This window comes from Pleurodeles waltl, chromosome 3_1 (genome assembly GCF_031143425.1).
Source record: "Pleurodeles waltl isolate 20211129_DDA chromosome 3_1, aPleWal1.hap1.20221129, whole genome shotgun sequence".
In the NCBI taxonomy this organism is placed as follows: Eukaryota; Metazoa; Chordata; class Amphibia; order Caudata; family Salamandridae; genus Pleurodeles; species Pleurodeles waltl.
In genome coordinates this window covers 995,347,880-995,369,250 of record NC_090440.1, presented here as the reverse complement: position 1 = coordinate 995,369,250, position 21,371 = coordinate 995,347,880, and the positions used below count along the sequence as shown (strand labels likewise).

The window sequence follows — 21,371 nt, the reverse complement described above, 5'->3', positions numbered from 1 at the left end:
CATACACTAAGTAGGTGGTATGTATTTTATGGGATTGGAAAGCATACAATATTCTTAGAACATTTCTAAGGCACACTGTTGCTTTTGCTGTGCAAACGAGCACAATTTAAAAAAAGGCAAGGCTGTGATACAATATACACAATAGTTTAACATAGGGAGTTAGTATACCCTTGTCTTTAAAGCAGTTGCACATTGCCACACAGAACACTGCGTGGATGAAGATGCAATGGACCTGCTGTCCGAAGATAAAGTGTAAAATATGGGATCGGTAAACATCATCAACAATGCTGAAACAAATCACACAGAACTAGCATTCTAATAAATTGTGCACTTCAAAAGAGGGATTCTGTCTCTGGACCAAAGGCAAAGTATTTCTGCCTTATATATTACAGACCAAAGCCTATCGAAGGACACTTCAAAATTGTAAATAACATCAAAATCATCTGCAAACTAAATGTCCCATAATGACAGGAAATAAACACAACAGAAGAAAAGCTTACATATATATAAGCTTGTGCTAATGAGGTCTCAGAGATCCAATTCTTCCCTCTTTTCTTCGCAGTTGAGCAGCAAATTAGTTGATCTTCATTGATTAACTGTTTTCATGCTCGTCTTTGTGTCGCTTCCAATGTTTGTTTTATTCGTTGTGAGTTTTATTTGTTGTGGAGATGTCATATTGCAGTTTGGTGTATTTCTTTCCAAGTCAGAAAAACAGAAGGTAGTGCGAAAGCACATCTCTAGTGCTCTTCCCACTATCTGAGGTAGGGTGGGAGTGGCCTGGGCAAGACAACAAAAGGTACACTACCAGGCCAAAGTTATTGATGGTGCTTTGGGCTGTTCTGTCACAACAGTATGTCTTTAATGTTCATGACAAGTTCTCAATTTTAGAGAGGAATCCATTTGCTGTTGGGGAGGTGTTTTACTTAATTTTTTACTGAAGTGCTTGATTGGTGGACAATTGCTTTGTGCATGAGAAATGCAAGGTAACCACAGATTTGTGGGCACTAGAGAGGAAGGTGGTATGCCAAATAACATTTTTATGTTTTCCTTAGCCAAACAATAAACCCACGCCCTTGACCTTCTCTCTAAAGGAAAGACTGCTAATAGATTTGGAAGTATCAGAACTAGATACCACAGGGGCTATTGTCTAGATGAGCTTGCATCACATTGGTTCCTGAGCAGCTAGTTTTTGGTATTATGAAAAAAAAGGGCCACCGACAGGTGATCAACGTTATGGAATATAAAAAAAAATGGTTGGGTTGGCAACATTTCAAGATGCCAGGCATTTATCTTGTGAGGTATGTTCTACTTTAGGGTAACTGGATGGTCAGATTGTATTGAAGTATTGACACCTCACAGTCCCTACTTTTGGACCTCATTGTTGCTTTTCTGCAGATTCTTTGGAGGGTATGTGTCCAAGTTGAGGTCCCTTCCATTTGACCTGTTGGTTCACAAAGCTTCGGAGACCAGTTATCGAATGTATGAGGCCCTGTGGGCTAAAGGTTGATAGTCTGCCGGGTATACCCCAATCAGGACTTAGATACACTAGGCTTACATGATAGATCTACTTCAAAATGTACAATTTATAAAAAAGGCTGTGAAACTAGAGTTGATGCTTAAGTAGAGTATGATTTCTCTAGGGTTTGTGACAGACTCCGCCTCAGATGCTCAATTTACCTTGGAAATGGCTATCAGGTAGGAGCTGTGAAAATGCCTTCTGAAGTACTCAGAGTTGATTTCCCAGACTTGATCGCAGAACTGGATGCCAGCCATTTAGGCTGGAGGGACGAGTGGAGGGATCCTATTACCAAATGAAAGTCGCATGAAGACGAACTAGCATTGCACATCAACTATCTGGAATTTCTGGTTGTGTCTTTCGTAGTGAAATGCCTAGGGAAAGGACAAAGTGACCTGTTCTGTGCTCCTGAACATGTACATATTCTAACTAATCGGGTACATCAGTCCCCTGCGCGGTACTCATTCCAAACTGGTGGTGGATCTAGCCAAAGTCTTTTAGCACCTTTCACCTAGTTCACAGAGCTCTATAAGAGTAGAGAACTTCTAGGTGTGGAAGAACTTGGTGTTGGACTATAATTCCAGATGTCTGTGTGGTTCAAATGACAGGAGGCCAAATCCAAGGCAGTACAAGAGTCTCATGTTCGGAAAGAGCCCAAGCAGGATACATATCTGCCTCAAACCTAACTCATCAGTTGCTGAAATATTTCATATAGCATCCTGATCCTGAAGGTATAACAGTGGATGTTTTTCGGCACATAGGCCAAAAATACCTTCCCACTATTTTCAATGATCACAAAGGTGGTGGACCAAGAGAGGAGGTAACCGGCAAACCTACATCAGGTAAAGCTGTTTCAGAGAGCTAAAGTTTGGCATCTGGTTCTAATGGATCATTCCTGGGATTACTCAACCCTTCTTCTCCAGTACCCAAATATTTGTACACATTGCTGTAGACAGTTACACAAATTGATTTAAAGGGGGTCAATGAGTCTGATAGCCTGGGGATTACAGGAGGCAATGGTAGATTTGAAGACTTTAAGATCCAAGTTTCAAATCTTATGCTACAAGGTGGTGTAGAGAGCTTGGGCATGTTGGCCCTCTTGGTATAGGGGATGGGGTTTGGATCCCGATGCAGAAGAGCTTGTTTTGATTTTTTTTTTGTATTGGATAAAGCATACCCAGGCCGGTTTGTAAGACAGTCAATGATTTGTGTTCTATAATATCAGTAGGATAGGCCAGGAATGCTAATTCCCGTTTGGAACTCACTAAGCAAGAGGTGCAAGGGCATCCAAAGCTTTCTCTTTAAGGGGCACTTTTGAAATGATTAGATGTGGCGAATAGGCGCGCAGGCTTTATTTTCAGGGGGTTATTATTTTAATATGTATTGGGAATGGTCTCATTGTTAGTAAGGCTTGAGGATGCATAATCCTTTCCTTCAATTCTGACACATCATATAATTTCCTAGCTTCACTGCAGAAAGTTTCAATTCAAGGCAAGGATTATCCTGAGCCACAGATAATAATCAGTACTGGAAGTGCCTAGAAAAGAATGATGATTGTAAGGCACATGTACATTGTATTTCAGTTTGTGGTTTTCTCAGAGTAAAAGCAGTGTGAATGATGGTCTATTGATCTGATGTCAGGGAGGCTGTTGCACAAAGAAAGAGTTAGCACTAGGACCAGGATCTTTAGGACATTATAACAATGGACCAAAGTACTGTGATTGACTGGTCTTCTGTGTGGTTTTTATTTAATTTCACAGATTTGTGGAAAACAGTGTTTTGATAGTTCTAATAGTATTTACTGTTTTGAAGTGTCTTTGAATAGACGGCTGAGCAGAATACATAGGAGAAAGAGGAGAAGTATCCCAAATTAAACTTTTGCAACAAAAATTAGGAACATTTAAATTCAGGGCAACAGTGGCATGACACACCATGCTATGAGAAGTGTTGTGCGTGTTTTGTCATTTGCCTGGAGATTTGCTTTTCCACTATTGATAGATTTATCCATTCTCCTGAGGTTTGCTTTGATTTGTGTAGTCATCGCCATTGGCAAAACCACTATTTTCTTTCTCCTGGGAGATTGAAAATGCTAAGGATGAGCATACCTCGCATAGACTTTACCTTCTTCTAGAAATGAGAAATAGGTTTCCAGGTGCCAAAAAACACAAGTCAATAGCTGCAATGACAGTGGAACTACCTTACCATCAGCGGATTACAATGGTAGAAACTGGGTTGTTCTGGAAAGATGAAAAATAATATACAATTCAAAGGGCATGCTGTGTACTCTTCTCTTCTTTCCTCTCAATTTTCTTGCGCACCAAACATTTTGAATTCTGAGCTTTTCAAAAATGATGAGAAAACCTTTTCACAAGGAACCATTTATGGATTCTTTTTAAGAGTGCTCTTCATGCCCACATGGCCCTTTTTCACTGTTGCTCCCACAGAGCACTTCCACCAATGGCACAGACTCCACCCAGACAGGAAACAAACCCATGTTTAATTTATCGATGATTCATGATTTTCTCCAGACAATAACCATTCCAATCTTGACGTTTCTTAACCTGTAAAACTGAAAGTTGATATACATCTGCTTTATGACTAAAACCATGTATTAACAAGAATGCTGTTTATCACAATCCGAATGCACTTATTGAAGTTTTGAAGCTGCATGTAAGCTTAACAGAGGATTAGATATGAGAAGGCAGTAGCATTAAAAAATATATTACATGGTCAACACAAAGCTTTAGCATCACAATACAGGAAACAACTCTTTCCAATGCAAAGCAGCTGCTGGAACAATGGAGTTCAAGAACTGCTGCAGCTTGATTATCTGAGGTCAAACCAAGATCTTAAACCTTGGAAATGCAACAAGTTAAGAAGTGATGTTAGTTTTTTTTTTAAGAGGTAGCAAGAAGCATTGCAGTTTCAAAGGTATGAGTACATTTGTAAAGTTCCTCTTGAACTAGCTGACTGCAAACATATGATGGATTGATTAGCCTGAGACACGTTCTATCAATGACTATCTCTCTTTAATGATTAGTTTAACATGGTCTTTGATAGTGCTACCCTGTTGAATTTAGCACATTCCTGTAGGGCATCTCCTTTAGCTTGGTGGTATTCTGATGACCTTCCTGCTGCTAAGCACTGCTGCAAGGCATTGGAAAGACAAAGAACAGATTACAGTGCTATCCACAGAAGAGTGTACACTACTGGAAAACACTGTAGAAAGAAAAATTAGGGTCACATACTTTGCTTCTGTCAATCAAATTGCTTGCTATCCTATAAGAGGTGTTTTTAAGATAGCCACCAAATTTTTCACTCTGACAAGTTTCTATATCTAGGTCAACTCTGAGGACCGAAATGCCAGTGCTTTGCAAATCCAGTTACAACACCTGAAGGACATTACAAAAAAAGAAAAATGTGTCCTTAGGGTTAGGTCTGACTCTACCAACGACTGTGTGCGTCCAACACAAATTTACAATATAGCTTGTGACTCTATAGCACCATGGCTCTTTGGCCTCTGCAATCGCTCTTGATTTGGCAGTTGTCACTCAGCAATGGAAAGGAGCTATTGGTATCCCACCTTTCAAGAAGCCATAATCTGATTGTGGAAAGCGAAGTGAACAACAAACTCTCCTCAATTCACTGACTGTAACAATATTCTCTCTACTTTGCATGCAAACTCACACAAAACTGAGGTCACACTGTAGGGTGTGACTTAGGCCATTCAAATGATATTAGATTAAGGTGGCAGGACACCACCTATTCTTTTAGGTCTCAGTGCAGACTCCAATTCTGGCTCCCATGATTTACTTTGCCACAGGTTACTCTCAACTGGTATACGTGACCAATCATGAATCAAAGTGGCTCTCCTTCATGAGCAATCATTTTCAACTCGTTGTTCTGAAGCCCTCCTGGTCAAAAGCTATGCCTTTAGCGAATCTCCAAGGGCTCCTCACTGAGTGCCATACTTTATAACATTTATATGACAATGGATGTCTTATGTGTGCAACTCTCAGACTGGCATTTAATTTGCAGATAAATCTATTGCCTCTGCCCAAAATGTTAACTTGTGCTTGCTGGCGGTTGTATTGTGGATAAAATGTCACTCTCTTAAGTCTAATGGATGGCAAGATTGGGCTACTGTTGTTTGGAAGGGCCTCTCCTGTCTGGTCACCAGAACTGGGCAATGCTCCATCGCCTATGGAATGTGCAAACAAGGGGGCAGTATTCTTTGAGGTTAAGCTCTCATTCAAAAAGCAAATTAATACTCTCAATTCCACATTCTTTATTTATCTGTGCATGTTACACAGAGTGCTTCCTCTCCTCATCAACGTCTGTTGCACAGTACTTCAAGCAATTATTCTGTCCCACATTGATTACTGCTACTCTCTTTATTTGGGACTCTCCAGAAAATCTATCCAGCACCTGCAATTAAATGGAAACTTGCAGCCAAAATATCACTTATTTTTCCTTACACTCCATTCAAAGACTATGGGCCTGAGTCTAACTTTGGAGGACGGTGTTAAACCGTCCCAAAAGTGGCGGATATACCACCTACCGTATTACGAGTTCCATAGGATATAATGGACTCGTAATACGGTAGGTGGTATATCCGCCACTTTTGGGACGGTTTAACACCGTCCTCCAAAGTTAGAATCAGGCCCTATGTTCTTCCAATGCACTACTGCTATCAGTTCCTCTTATACTCCTTACTAGAAAAAAAAGGGTTAGAGCATTCTCTTACTGTGCATGGAAGCTATAGAATTATCTCTCTGTCCATCTTCACTCAGAAGTTAATCAACTGTAAAGGTCTGAAAACTTTTTGGTTAGACTGTATGGCTTCATTACATTCGGATCCAGGAACACTGTTTTCTGGTTAACAGTTTGTGCTTCAAAAGTAGCGTTTGTTTCTTCATTCCTTTAACAGGAAACACCACAAAAAATGTAAAGAAATACCCTAAAGTAAGTTTTAGCATTCCAAAAAGATATGCCAAGATCTCCAGATTATTCAAGAATCTGAGCACCGAGAATACAAGGCCTCATATGCTCTAGAAGAAAGAAATAAGAGAGAGTGCATCTCAAGCCATGTGAAGGACCCATAACTATCGCCAAAGAAATTCACAGACATAAAGATTACATTTTAATCGCTATAGAAAGTATTCCTGGTAAAAGCATTATCATCGCACACTTTAATATGGTTCTTACAAAAAAGAAGCTAGCACCTTTGTTTCATGTTAGGTATTATTACCAATCCTATATTTCCCTAATAATATTGACAATCTAAAGAGGGAAACTAGGACAGGAGAAAGTGAGAGCACATCTTGTCGGCATGCAAAAGCATAAAAATGTATATTTCCAATGCAGAGCATGCAAGGCAGAACAGCACAAAAAGAGTAAAAACAAGGATGAGAGAAACAGCCTTGTTACAAGAAAAAGCTCCAAGTTTATACAAACCTCCAACATTAAATTGCTATGCCTGATATAAATGTTTTCACCCTCTAGCCTCTTTGATCTTTTCTGTGAAAATGAAAGGAGAAGAGGGAGAAGAAAAGAACAAAAGAAGCACAAAAAATTAAAAATGTGTTTCTTGCAGGATCGCAAATAAAAAAATGTAATTTTTTTAATTGCTTTGTGGTGTAGGTGAATAGCATGAGCCCAGAAGTGGGAATGGCGTGAGACCACAAGAATACACAGAAGTACAATAACCACAGTGAAACAGTTCAACAAATTCAAGAAGACAGAAAGAATGGAATGATGTAATTTAAAGAAACAAGTGCCCGTATTTCTGAATAGCTTCCATGTACGTAATTGAGTGTGGCTGGTGGTATTTTTCTTTCAGCAGTTAACTGTTGCCTTTTGCAGATACGCATCCATATGTTACTAGTCTACATAACCCTTTATTTTCCAAACATTTACAGTTCCTACCGAATTTAACAGCTCATATCTCATCAGGCAGTAGTCAAACTCATGAGATGACTAAGACATTTTCAAGAGGACTCAAATGTTCAATTCAGTCGCAGCAACGATGAGTACAGAAGAATGGATTTCCTAAGTAAATGTAATAAGACCCAAAAATGTGGTGTTACCAGACAATATAATGGAGAACCCGATTACCAATGTAAAACTGGGGGCTACATGTTTTTGTGTCTGCTGGTAACGATGCTTTTATGCCAGCAAACATTTTCTGGATTCACTCTCTGCACACATCATATTTAATCAGCTAATCTCAGTTGATCGCAACCTCACTGTCGGAGAAATGGTGTATCATGGGCTATGTGCACACATCCAGGGCAATTTGAAATATCCGCTGCCATCACCTAGCTCATTACTTTTAGCTGAGACTGTCAATTTTTGTATCAGCTTTATGGTTTTTGCTTCTTAGCATAGCGCTTAAGACTGAAATGAGATGCACAGCCATAAGCTTAGAGCACTTGCCTGAATCTCTATTTATACTATCTGAAAGCATCTCTGACTATGTTTTGAAATATTTATACATATGGAAGTGAAATAATCTTCAGAAGTGCCTTTCACAGGTGAACAATGTCGTTGACTAGAAAGGAATGAATATAAAATTGATCTTCTAACCTAATTGGCATCGACATGCCTCACCTAGAACAGGACATGAAACCAAATTTGAACTGGTTTGTAAAATACATTGTAGATGCCTCCTTAACAACATAAAAAGTAAAGTGTATTTTTATGGTGTCAAAGTGGCTCCTTGAGTTAGCACATGGGTACTCACAAGCTTTTTCTCAGGGGTCACAAAGCTTGGTCTGCAGTGTGACTGAGGGCAGCATTAATGCCAGCATTGTGGTTGGTGGCCGAGGGTTTGGGGGGTGGGGGCCTTTGTGCTGTAGGATGGGTGTAGGGGAGCTGAAGTATATATATATAATGTCACTTACCCAGTGTACACCTGTTCGTGGCATGAGACGCTGCAGATTCACATGCTGTGCATTATCCTGCCATCTAGTGTTGGGTTCGGAGTGTTACAAGTTGTTTTTCTTCGAAGAAGTCTTTTCGAGTCATGAGACCGAGGGACTCCTCCCTTTCGGCTTCATTGCGCATGGGCGTTGACTCCATCTTAGATTGTTTTCCCCGCAGAGTGTGAGGTAGGAGTTGTGAATATACTAAATGTGCCCATGCAATGGAGTAGGTATGTATGTACATAATGTGTATTAAAATAATATTTACTTACAAATGTATAGTTTTTATCCAACTTTTAACGGCTATAGGCTCCCGGGGAGGGCGCATGTGAATCTGCAGCGTCTCATGCCACGAACAGATGTACACTGGGTAAGTGACATTTTCCGTTCAATGGCATGTGTAGCTGCAGATACACATGCTGTGCATAGACTAATAAGCAGTAATCTCCCCAAAAGCGGTGGCTTAGCCTGTAGGAGTAGAAGTTGTCTGAAATAATGTTCTTAATACAGCCTGTCCTACTGTGGCTTGTTGTGTTGTTAGCACATCTACACAGTATTGCTTCGTGAATGTATGAGGCGTAGACCAGGTGGCTGCCTTACAAATTTCTGTCATAGGTATATTTCCCAAAAAAGCCATTGTGGCGCCTTTTTTCCTAGTGGAATGTGCTCTTGGTGCAATAGGTAAATTTCTTTTTGCTTTAATATAGCAAGTTTGAATACATTTAACTATCCATCTGGCAATGCCTTGTTTGGATATAGGATTACCTGCATGAGGTTTTTAGAAGGCTACGAACAATTATTTTGTTTTACGAAATTGTTTTGTTCTGTCAATGTAATACATTAGTGCTCTTTTTATGTCTAATGTATGTAAGGCTCTTTCGGCTACTGAGTCTGGTTGTGGAAAGAAGACTGGGAGTTCCACTGTTTGGTTTAGGTGGAATGGTGATATAACCTTTGGTAGGAATCTGGGATTTGTACGGAGAACCACTTTATGTTTATGTATTTGTATAAAGGGTTCTTGTATAGTAAATGCTTGTATCTCACTTACTCTTCTAAGTGATGTGATAGCTATTAGAAAGGCTACTTTCCAAGTTAAGTATTGCATTTCACAAGAGTGCATGGGTTCAAATGGTGGTCCCATGAGTCGTGTTAATACAATATTAAGGTTCCACGAAGGTACTGGTGGTGTTCTCGGGGTATGATTCTTTTTAATCCCTCCATAAATGCTTTTATGACTGGGATTCTAAAAAGCGATGTTGAATGTGTAATCTGCAGATAGGCAGATATTGATGTGAGATGTATTTTAATTGAAGAGAATGCTAGCTTAGACTTTTGTAAGTGTAATAAGTAGCTTACAATGTCCTTTGCAGACGCATGTAGTGGTTGAATTTGATTATTGTGGCAGTAATGAACAAATCTTTTCCATTTGTTTGCGTAACAATGTCTTGTAGTAGGTTTTCTAGCTTGTTTAATGACCTCCATACATTCTTGTGTAAGGTCTAAGTGTCCAAATTCTAAGACTTCAGGAGCCAGATTGCTAGATTGAGTGATGCTGGATTCGGGTGTCTGATCTGTTGTTTGTGTTGAGTTAACAGATCTGGCCTGTTTGGTAATTTGATGTGAGGTACTACAGATAGGTCCAGCAGTGTTGTGTACCACGGTTGGCGAGCCCAGGTTGGTGCTATGAGAATTAGTTTGAGTTTGTTTTGACTTAGTTTGTTTACCAGATAAGGAATGAGTGGGAGAGGGGGAAAAGCGTAAGCAAATATCCCTGACCAACTGATCCATAACGCATTGCCCTTGGATTGAGGGTGTGGGTACCTGGACGCTAAGTTTTGGCATTTTGCGTTTTGTTTTGTTGCGAATAGGTCTATTTTTGGTGTTCCCCAGCGTTGGAAGTAAGCCTGTAGGATCTGGGGATGAATTTCCCATTTGTGTGTTTGCTGGTGATCTCGACTGAGATTGTCGGCCAACTGGTTCTGAATGCCTGGGATGTATTGTGCTATTAGGTGAATGTGAATTCCCCAATGCCAAACTTTTTGGGCTAAGAGACACAGTTGTGTCGTTTGTGTCCCTCCTTGTTTGTTGAGATAATACATTGTTGTCATGTTGTCGGTTTTGACAAGAATGTGTTTGTGGGCTATTAGTGGTTGAAATGCTTTTAATGCTAGAAACACTGCCAACAGTTCTAAATGATTTATGTGGAATTGTTTTTGTTGATTGTCCCATTGTCCCTGTATGCTGTGCTTGTTGAGGTGTGATCCCCACCCCATCATGGAAGCATCTGTTGTGATCACATCTTGAGGCACTGGGTCCTGGAATGGCCGCCCTTTGTTTAAATTTATAGGATTCCACCATTGAAGCGAGAAGTGTGTCTGGCGGTCTATCAACACTAGATCTTGGAGATGACCCTGTGCCTGTGTCCATTGTTTTGCTAGGCACTGTTGTAAAGGCCGCATCTGTAATCTTGCCTTTGGGACAATGGCTATGTATGAAGACATCATGCCTAGAAGTTTCATTACAAACCTTACTTGGTAGTGTTGGTTTGGCTGTATGTTTGATGTTATATTTTGGAACGCTTGTACTCTTTGTGGACTTGGCGTGGCAATGGCTTTTTGTGTGTTGAGTGTTGCTCCCAAGTATTGTTTTTGGTAGTATGTGGTAAGTCTCCCCCCACTGGTGATAAGTGTTGGGGTTTAGTGACATTGAAGTCACTGTTTGGTTTGATTTGTCTTAGGTGTTTGGAATTTTCCCCTTCCTCTTGGGAATTGTCCACCTCTGTATGAGCCATGAAACCCTCCTCTCTAGTATTGTCCCTGATAGGTAGGTCTGGTTTGCGAGGTGGAAGGCTCTGGTGTTTGCATTCGAAACCCCCCTCTAAATTGTGGCTTTCTAAATGTGCCTATGCTCTGTGGGGAGTAGAGCGGGCCCATGGCTTTGGCCATGTCCGTGTCCTTCTTTAAATTTTCAATTGCAGTGTCCACCTCCGGCCAAACAATTGTTCCTGGCTAAAAGGCATGTTTAACAAAGCTTGTTGGATTTCTGGTTTAAAGCCGGAGCTTCGTAACCATGCATGCCTGCGAATGGTTACCGCAGTGTTGACTGTTCGTGCTGCTGTGTCTGCCGAGTCTAATGCGATCTTATTTGGTTGTTGGATATTGCTTGTCCTTCTTCCACAACCTGTTGGGCACGTTTTTGGTGTTCTTTGGGCAAGTGCTGTATAATGTGTTGCATCTCGTCCCAGTGTGCCCTGTCGTAGCGAGCCAGCAGGGCTTGTGAGTTTGCAATCCGCCATTGATTGGCTGCCTGTGCTGCCACACGTTTGCCCGCTGCATCAAACTTCCTACTCTCTTTGTCAGGCGGTGGTGCGTCTCCTGACGATTGAGAGTTTGCCCTCTTTCTTGCTGCTTCTACAACCACTGAGTCTGGTGTAAGCTGCTGTGTTATAAACACAGGGTCCGTTGGGGGAGGTTTGTATTTTTTCTCCACCCTAGGCGTAATAGCCCTTCCTTTAACTGGGTCTTGGAAGACCTGTTTTGCGTGCTTGAGCATGCCCGGGAGCATTGGCAGACTCTGGTATGAAGTGTGGGTGGATGCCAAGGTGTTGAATAGGAAATCATCCTCTATTGGCTCTGAATGCATTGCTACATTGTGGAATATAGCTGCCCTTGATAGTACCTGCGCATATGCAGTACTGTCCTCTGGAGGTGACGGCATTGTTGGGTAACAATCTGGGCTGTTGTCTGATACTGGAGCATCATATAAGTCCCATGCATCCGGATCATCCTGTGTCATCCCTGTATGAGTAGGTGACTGCATTGGAGGTGTTGTTACCGGGGACAGCTGTGGGGAGTGTAGTGGAGAAGGTTGTGGCGAAAAACTTGGTGGTAGGGTTTTATCTCTTGCCACCTTTGCCTTCGGCTGCATTTCTGACTCATGAAATGCCAGCTTTCTTTTGGTTTTAATTGGAGGAAGAGTTTGTATTTTTCCAGTCTCTTTCTGGATATGCAACCTCCTTTGGGTATGGTCTGGTTCCCCCATACTTATTTCCTGCTCAAATTTGTGTTCATGCATTTGGCTGGAAAGTCCTTGCTCTTCTGTGTAAGAACTTCTTTTCGGCTCCGAAGCCGCTTTTTTCGGTACCGATGCTTCCGCTAAAGTCTTTTTCGGTTCCGACGTTACTTTTCTCACCTTGGGTGAGTCGAAGTCTCGGTGTCGAGATCGTTCGGTGCCTGAATCTCGACCGGATTCGGATGTCTTCGTCAAGTCTTTAGCCTTTTTCGGTGCCGATGTTTGGTCACCCTCTTTTCGATGGGTTAAGCCATGGCCAGCTGGCGGTGGCATCCCCTTGGCCTTAACGATCTTCGTGTGAGTCTTGGACGGGGCAGTTTTACTCACTGTTTTCTGCATCGTCGTGGGTCGCTCACTTTTGGACTCGTCTGAGTCCGTCCCCTGGATGGAAATTCTTTCCTCCTCTTCGACGTCGAGTTGTTCTCTCGGTGTCGACACCATTTGTAGTCTTCTGGCTCTTCGATCCCGTAGGGTCTTTTTAGATCGAAACGCCTGACAGGCCTCACAAGTATCCTCCCTGTGTTCTGGTGATAGACACAGATTACAGACCAAGTGTTGGTCTGTGTAAGGATACTTCTAGTGGCACTTCGGACAGAAGCGGAAGGGGGTCCGGTCCATTAGTTTCGTCGATGGATGCGGTGGGGCTGACCAGGCCCCGCTGAAGAGCGGAAGCCCCGAAGGGCCGCCGGAGCGCTTCTACTATCGGTGTCGATACGCTAGCACTAAACTGGTACAGAGCGCGAACAATACTGTCAAATTTTCGATATTTAGCTAACTTTCCAGATTCGAAATACGGAGCGAAGAGGAACACGTCCGAACCCGATGGCGGAAAGAAAACAATCTAAGATGGAGTCGACGTCCATGCACAATGGAGCCGAAAGGGAGGAGTCCCTCGGTCTCGTGACTCGAAAAGACTTCTTCGATGAAAAACAACTTGTAACACTCCAAGCCCAACACTAGATGGCAGGATAATGCTTAGCATGTGTATCTGCAGCTACACATGCCATCGGACAATATATATATATATATATATATATATATATATATATATATATATATATATATATATATATAATGTCTGAATTGCACACCACCAACCTTGGAGTAATCCCAGCTTCTCCACTTTAAATATATTGGGTGATCCTAGGCAATTGTTTTATTTCACTTTCCCTCCTATTTTCTTCATTATCACAAATGCGACTCTAGGATGTGTGCTGCACAAAACCTTCTCCTGGTTTAACAAACAATAATGTTGTTCATGTATAATGGAAACTCAGGCCACCTAAAGAGGGCACATAACAACTCACTTGTCTCTTAGTTCACTATTGGCATTGTTGTCAGGGTGTGGGGTAGAGAATGAACATTTCTCAATTTATAATTTAAAAGCTATCACTTTAAAAAAATACTTCTCAATGCATCAATATAATTTGATGTACTAACGTGAAATGGTTCCGCATGTTCATGAAATACACTTTTTGAATTTTGAACAGACTTTATTGTACTTTTTTCTACTTTTCTACTTTTGCTGCAAGATGTCTTTAGAAAATGAATGTGTTCCCAAATTTAACCAGTGCAGGAGAACATAGTTACTGCTTTTCTTTAACTTAAATGAACCTTTTAATAAATGCTTGGCTGTTTATTTAACGTCTTTTTAACGTCCATGCAGAGTTGAATAAACAACAGCCCGCATGTAAAGGCCAGGAGGGCCGCATGTGATCTCCCCGCCAAGGCGGTACTTTGAGTATCACTGAGTTAGCAGAATGCATTTTTAGCGGTATGTTTAATAATTCCATTCACGTAGGAAGCCTTGAAAATATCCAATTGATAACGGGAAGTTTGAGTCGTCAAAAAGCCCAAACACAGCAGTGCAGGCACCTACATCTGCATCACATTTTGTTTTTTAAACAAAATGGGCAAATATTGTTAGACGAAGCATTTTAGAAAATAAAATCAGCACACACAGAAATTGGGCATCTGTCTCTTTAAAAATGAGTCTGAAACACGAATTAGGCATTGGAGATTACACTCAGCCAATACTGAAGAGTCTAACCTTCCTCATTCTTATCAAATCGTCCTCTCTTTCTGTTGGTTTCTGTTTATAGTGATAAAAAAAATATATTGTTGTTGGTTTACTCATACATGTCAGTCATTAGTTTTTTCATATAACCATTGGAAGGAGATAAGATTAAAAGACAATCACCAACCTGTACTTGGTCTCCATTTGTAGTCGCCACTTGAGTCTCCGTCTGCTCTTTCCCCACCTAAAATTAATAAAAGTGAATGTTTCTGGTTACCAGACACAAACTCTTCAGTAACGGCTTTTCAACAGAGAGGAACCACATGGACAAAAGACACTTAATTGCATGCTGCTAGTCATGAGCAGCAGGAAGGCAGCAGAGGTTGAGTGCACCAACTTAACAGAGACTAGAGATGAAGTGGCAGATGTCTTATGCACAACTGTGGTTATCCGATAGTCAAAAAAGTTGAGCAAATAACCATTTATTTGCCAAATGTAGATTTAAAAAAAGTATGCAGCCTGCAATGGATTTAGGTTTTAGTCAGATTTCATGTGTGGAATTAGGGATGGGTAAGTGCCAAAAGGATGTAGGGTGTTAATTTTTGCATTCAAGCTAGATAGTCATTTGCGAGGATGAAGAATTTGTTTTTGGAGGGGTTACTTTTGAGAGAAAATACAGTCATTTGGTTAGTATCTGTAGGAATATTTTCAGTTTGGTATGTTAATGGGGTCTGGAACATGAAGGTGTATCATCTACAAACTAGTATAGGTAGATAGAATCGTTTTGTAGTACTGATTTACAAAGCACAGTAAAGAAGTTGAGTAGTTGTGGAGAAAGGTTTGAACCTTGTGGAAATCTTACTAGGGGTGCATTTGATACAAACAACTCCAGCTTTATAAACTGCGTTCTTGAGGAAAGAAATGGTTTGAACAATTTTAGCACAGTTCCTTGCGCAATGATTCTGGTATGCAGAAGGTAAAAGAAAGACTGGCGATGAAGCAGATCAACAAGCAACAGAAATGTTGAGCAGCACCAAATGGCAAATCTTGTACTCAAATAGTTTCAAAGCACCAGCTAATATCAGTTTGAGTACGGTGTTTGGATCAGAATCAGGACTGCTGCAAATTTAGTTGGTTATTGACAGATGTGAATTATTAGCTGTGTGGCAACTGCCTTCCCAATGATTTTGCCAAGGCAAGGAAGTTTAGAAACCAGCCTGAGGTTTTAAATATCACTGGAATCTAGGTTAAGAATCCCATGGTGCTTAGGTTGGTTCTAGGCACAAGGTAGCAGTCATATTGCTCGGAGGTTCAAATCATCAACAATGGTTAGGCCGGGGTCCCTGCCTTTCAGTAATGACTTAGTGAGGGGTCCCCGGACTCCTACAATCATTTAGTAGGGGTCCCCTGGTTACAGAAATGATAAAGAGGGGGTCCACAGAAGTCAAAAGGTTAAGAACCAGTGCACTACCCCATCAGAATCAAGTACTAAACAGAAGTATTTGGTCATTCCCTTGAAGTGCAACAGTATTGTGTTCCCAGAATACCAATGGTAGACAATAATAATGGTCACATTATTACCCAGTAACCCGACTGCCCAAGAACTACAAAAAGGCCTTGCAGGCTGGTGTGGAAAGTTCAATTTTATTTGCCAAGCGCCTTTGCTGTATCATAGTTATATAGAAAGGAGGTACCTACGTAGATGGTATGGTGGGAGGCATCAGGCATGGAGAAAAATGATGGAACATAAAATAATCAGTTAACAGAAGCAGCTCCAGCCACTGGATAGTAGACGGTCTGACAGTCTTCATTCCTAACAGCCACCGGTTTCAGGCAGACAGTCATGTCTGTTCTGAGGCAATGGTCCTCAGATGGGTGGTACTGTTAGTGAAAAAGCAACACAAACCCCAAGAGTTATGTTATGTTAAAACAACTTATATTGCTCGCAGCTACTCAGTGTGTCCGGGCGCACAAGCCAGAAATCCAGAAGACTCAAGTAGGATCACTGGTTGAAAAGCCAGGTTTTCAGTTGCTTCTTAAAAGCCCAATGACAGGACACAGTTTGCAACTCCAAAGGAAGCTTGTTCCAGGCTGTAGCCCCCAAAAAGGAGGCATACCTGCCTCCAATTCTGGTCTTCCGTACTCTAGAGATCACTGCCAAGGCTTTGCTTGCTGATCTCAGATTGCGGGCGGGATGGTGAAAACAGAATCTTGGTCTTGGGTAATCAACCCCAGACGCATGGAGGGCAGAGTACGTCAACACTAGAGTTTTTAACAGGATCCTTTTCCTGATTGGCAGCCAAAGCAGCTCAAGCAAATGAGCAGAAATGCGCGCTCTCTTTGGAAGCTGGAAAAGAAGATGAGCAACAGCATTTTGCACCATCTGAAGTCTGTCCAGAAGATATTCAGGAAGACCTAGGTAAAGTGCATTACAGTAGTCAAGCCTTAATTTTATAAGGGGCTGAATAACTGATTTATTTTTTTTAACCGAAAAATACGGAAGGTACAAAAACATCCTAAGTGAGCACAAGATCTCAAAACAGGTGCCAACCACCACCTTAATTTGAGGCTTAAATGACAGCCGATCATCAAACTTTACTCCCAGATTTTTGACCGTACCACTCTGGAAGCCAGGGGGAGGGGCATTATTAAGGCCAAAAATATAGTCAGTAATTGTGAGGCAGATCACTGAACACCAAGATTTCAGTTTTCTCAGCATTGCACTTCAACTGATGTAAAGTCATCCAGTGAAATACCATTGCCAGGCACTTCCTGCTCAAACTCATGGGGAGCTCACAACTCTTCTCACAAGAAAAAAGAAACTGCGTATCATATCAACCACCTAGGAAATAACCTTAGCACCCAGAGATTCTGCTAGTCCAGCAAGAGGGGTCAAATATATATTAAAAAGAGTCGGACTCAGAGTCAACCCCTGAGGCATTCCCACAGACAGATCCTGCATTTAGATGAAAAAGGTGGTATTCATCTGGGCTGACTGTGGTCTTCCAAGAAAGAGGACAACCAATTCAAGGCCTGAACAGAAATACCCACTGAAACCAGAGATTTTAGGAAGCAAGAGTGAGGACCATATCAAAGGCAGCAGATAAGTCCAGCATGATTAACACCTCCCTGCCACCTCCATTCAGTATACCGTTAACATGTTCACTGACCTTTAGCAGAGCTGTTTCAGTGCAATACCTGGGTCTAAACCCGGACGTGCTTAGATGTAAAGTTCAATGTAGCACAGATGCTTATCTTCATGGTTGTCAAGTATTTTGACACCACAGACATTTTTGGATGTATGAAAAGATTTAGGTGCATGGCGAAATGGAGTGCTGTGTGCGGCGCAGCAGACATGAAGTGACATGAAATCCTGCTTTAATGGACAGCAAAAAAGGAGGGGAGGACAAATTCAAATCTGTGTCGAAGGTGGTTTTAATACAAATATAATAAGCATTTCACAGGCAGAATAAAAGTGAGCTGTTAGATGTCTTAGATTTTGAAGTTTTTTTAATTTAATACTGATGGTAAGTCATGATGCTGTTATTAAGAGGAAGAAAGGTATCCTAGAGTTTCGAGGAAGAATTACAGGGGGATACAACACTGATTTAAATCCTGACCACAGGAATATTCATGACATGAAACTGAGGTACACTGCTTAGAGAAAACTACAGAGACTAAAACATATCTTGCCAGTAATTTTTCTTTAAATCTAGCACTTGGTAGAATAATTTACTTACCTTGGATAACAGTATTTCTGGTTGTAACCGTACCTACCTGAAGATTCCTCACCTCATGGAACTCCAAGTGCTATACTGGACCTGGAAAAGTGGAAATAGCGTTGAAATATTGTAGGTAGAACCATGGCTCCAATTCAAAGACTGTGGCTCCCAGGATATGACATCATAGAGTCATATGTAGCACTACCCCAGTAACCTAACATCGGTTGTCTTCCTTTTTTCCATACCCTTAGAAGGGGGAAGAGATTGCTGAAAGTAATAGACATACAGGGGAAAAACAAACTGGGAGGTTTATGAAATTTACAACAGCACCCTTCCGAATGGGGAGGTGGGTCGGTCAAAAGAGGAATCTTCAGGTAAAATTCACCAGAAATAATATCAAAGGTAAGTAACCTCTTCCGATAAACATGTCAACCTGCAAATCCCTCACCTAAAGAATCACTACCAAAGCAACAAACTCTCATGAGGACGGTCTCAATTAAAAGCCATGCCATATGGATCTATGTCCAACCATACAAGCCAGGGTGAAGACAATAATGATTAACCAGGAACACAGGCAGGTCTTTGCAAGAAGACATCACAATCCCTGGCTATGGGCACTCAAGATAGCAAAAAATAAGCCCTTGCCCAGGAAACATTTGACCAGCGTCCCTAAAATACCGAACAAAGAAAGTGATAAATGCACGCCCCATCAATATTCATTTTATTATAACAAACTGTTTTTATGTATTATGGAAAATGGTGTGTGTCAGGTCAAAGGTGCTTTATGGGAACCAACCAACCAGAGCATCTTCAAAACAAACAAAATCACACGCAAAACTGGGAGATAGAAACGCAAAACGTCGGAGAAGCAGAAAGATATGTTCCTAGCAACACTAATACACTAGGCAGAAGATAAAATGGTAGAACCCTGAGGGGCATAACAGCAAAATAAAACATAATATCTAAACAGGAAAAAAGATGCCCCTTCAAATATGTGGACAAGGGGACATGCAGTATATCACATAATCAAGTTTATGTGGAACAATAACTTCAACTTGACATACGAAAACTGCATTATTACCATACACAAACATGACTTATGAGTAGCACAAACATAACAACTTATAGTCTAAGGGCAAGGCATAACATCCCACCTCATATCTACCCCTACCCAGCCCAAGGAAACCAATCAACAATATCCATATGAAGGAAGTAACCCTCCCAATAGCCCCATCCTAGACGATGGATGTAGAGCATGAAGAACAGATGTAAAAGCAACATGTCCTATGCCCTGTTCCAACATCTGCATCCCACTAGATACTACACAAGAAATAGTCCTGTTGGGATTCCCTTTGTATACATGGAAGAAGCAACTGAATACAACCTAACATGCACACACGCACACAGGAGAGATAAAAATGTAAAAAAAAGCAGTTCAGGACAAACCAAACTCATTAAGTTGTTCACATCAATGTAAAAATGATATAGAAGGGTGCTCTGTGGTTAGTGCAAATGTGCTTGTGCAGTGCATCAACTTGTGTATACTACCAAAAGAAGAACATATATATGTACAAATACATAAACAATATTTTAGCACAATAGCCAGGTCAAGAACAAAGATCATTAAAGTCTCTGCAGTTGGGACTTTGTACTGCAGTCACAGATTTTGTGCTCCCAACATAATGTCTTTTAGATCTAGGAATACACAGGGATTTCATTAATGTTTCTACCTGCCAGAAGAAAGTGTCAGTACTACATCAGAAGGGGGTCATCATCAGGGGGTGCTGTGTAGCCATTTTATGTATAGCTCCATGCACGTTAGTTTAACATACTAGGCCGCTGTGCATTTTGCCCTAGGTACATTTTATTCAGCTTCGCATTGTTATTTTACAATAACCAGTTTTTATGGTCTTGTTTTAATTTCTTCTATCACACTGTTTAGCTTAGTTCAGCACTGTTCTCAAATAATGCATTCTTGATATGGTTCAGTCAAGGCTACAGTCTGGTACATTGCCGGTAAACGTGGTAGAAGTTTAGTCTCCAGCATTCGCAGAAAATACACATCCTTACGTAGGGACATTTTCTTAGAACATCTGCGTGTTAGTAATAAAAACACTTTCTAGTCCTAGTACACGTCAAGAGGGAGATTCCAGCCAGGGAACCACAACTGTATGCTGAATGCCCCGTTGCAGATGCTGATACAGATCACAGGCCTTTGCTCAGGTATGAGGGTTGATGTCCTCCCGGGGAACCTGAAAGGCAGGCTTAAAGCTTAACATGCTGTGCTCAAAATATAACTTAGAGAGAGAGATTAAATTAGTGGCACCATGATAGCCTTATTCTTGTGTTTCACTCTCATAATCACTATTTTAATATTACTGTGTTGTGTAGTTCTGGTTATTGCAGCTCACGCTTTGCTATCCAAAATGCAGTTGTTTTATTAAACCAATCTTTAAAACTTATACTGCCTTTATTGTCATTTATATATGAGACTGCATTGTGTATGAGAGAACCGGTTGTGACCTGAGTGACCACGATGTCCGTTAGAAGTACTGATACGTCATGCGCTCAGCTGCTCAATTGTCTCTGCCATTTAAGAGAGATGAGGCACTGCTAGTTAGCCGTAGCAAAACCCGGATTTGGAGTGACAAGCGTCATCCATCGTGGGTCAGACTCAGTCCCCCACATTGTGGACGATCTTGCTATTCAAAATCCAGTAGTCTCATTAAGATAATGAGAGCCTACGCAACATGGCGCCGCCAACGTTTGGTCAGGCTCTAATTTTCGGGTCCACCGGAATATCTCAGTCTCATTTTATAGAATGACACCTCAGTTCTGTATACGGAGACGTCCGAGGTACTGAGGATTTCCACCACAGCCGTATAGGTAATCCTATTTCAGATGGCGGTTGTTTAAGCTTGAACTTTAAAAGGAAAAAAAAAAACATCTTGGTGTGCCTTCTCTGAACTCTTAGTGCTTTATGATGGTGAATCCCCAGGTTGGACAAATAGCTGTTAACATGAGACAACCTCTCACAGCACACTTACTAGCAAATGGCCTCACGTTTGTGGTGGACGCCCAGGCAGCTTATAGAACAGAGCTTTTTTACTCTTGGGTCA

General features: G+C 41.2%; 1 protein-coding gene across 14 annotated transcripts in view; it reads right to left on the bottom strand.

Moving 5' to 3' along the window:
- Positions 1 to 21,371, bottom strand: part of EPB41 (erythrocyte membrane protein band 4.1) — a 698,787-nt gene that overhangs the window by 151,561 nt on the left and 525,855 nt on the right. For 8 of the 14 annotated variants that reach the window (XM_069224160.1, XM_069224159.1, XM_069224158.1 and 5 more), the window contains 3 exons: positions 14,718 to 14,774; positions 14,564 to 14,605; positions 6,974 to 7,036 (listed from right to left, as the gene is read on the bottom strand). In XM_069224160.1, the coding sequence (XP_069080261.1) occupies positions 6,974 to 7,036; positions 14,564 to 14,605; positions 14,718 to 14,774 (162 nt within the window). The remainder of the gene's footprint in view (positions 1 to 6,973; positions 7,037 to 14,563; positions 14,606 to 14,717; positions 14,775 to 21,371) is intronic. The other 6 variants (XM_069224170.1, XM_069224169.1, XM_069224162.1 and 3 more) reach the window with 2 other exon arrangements.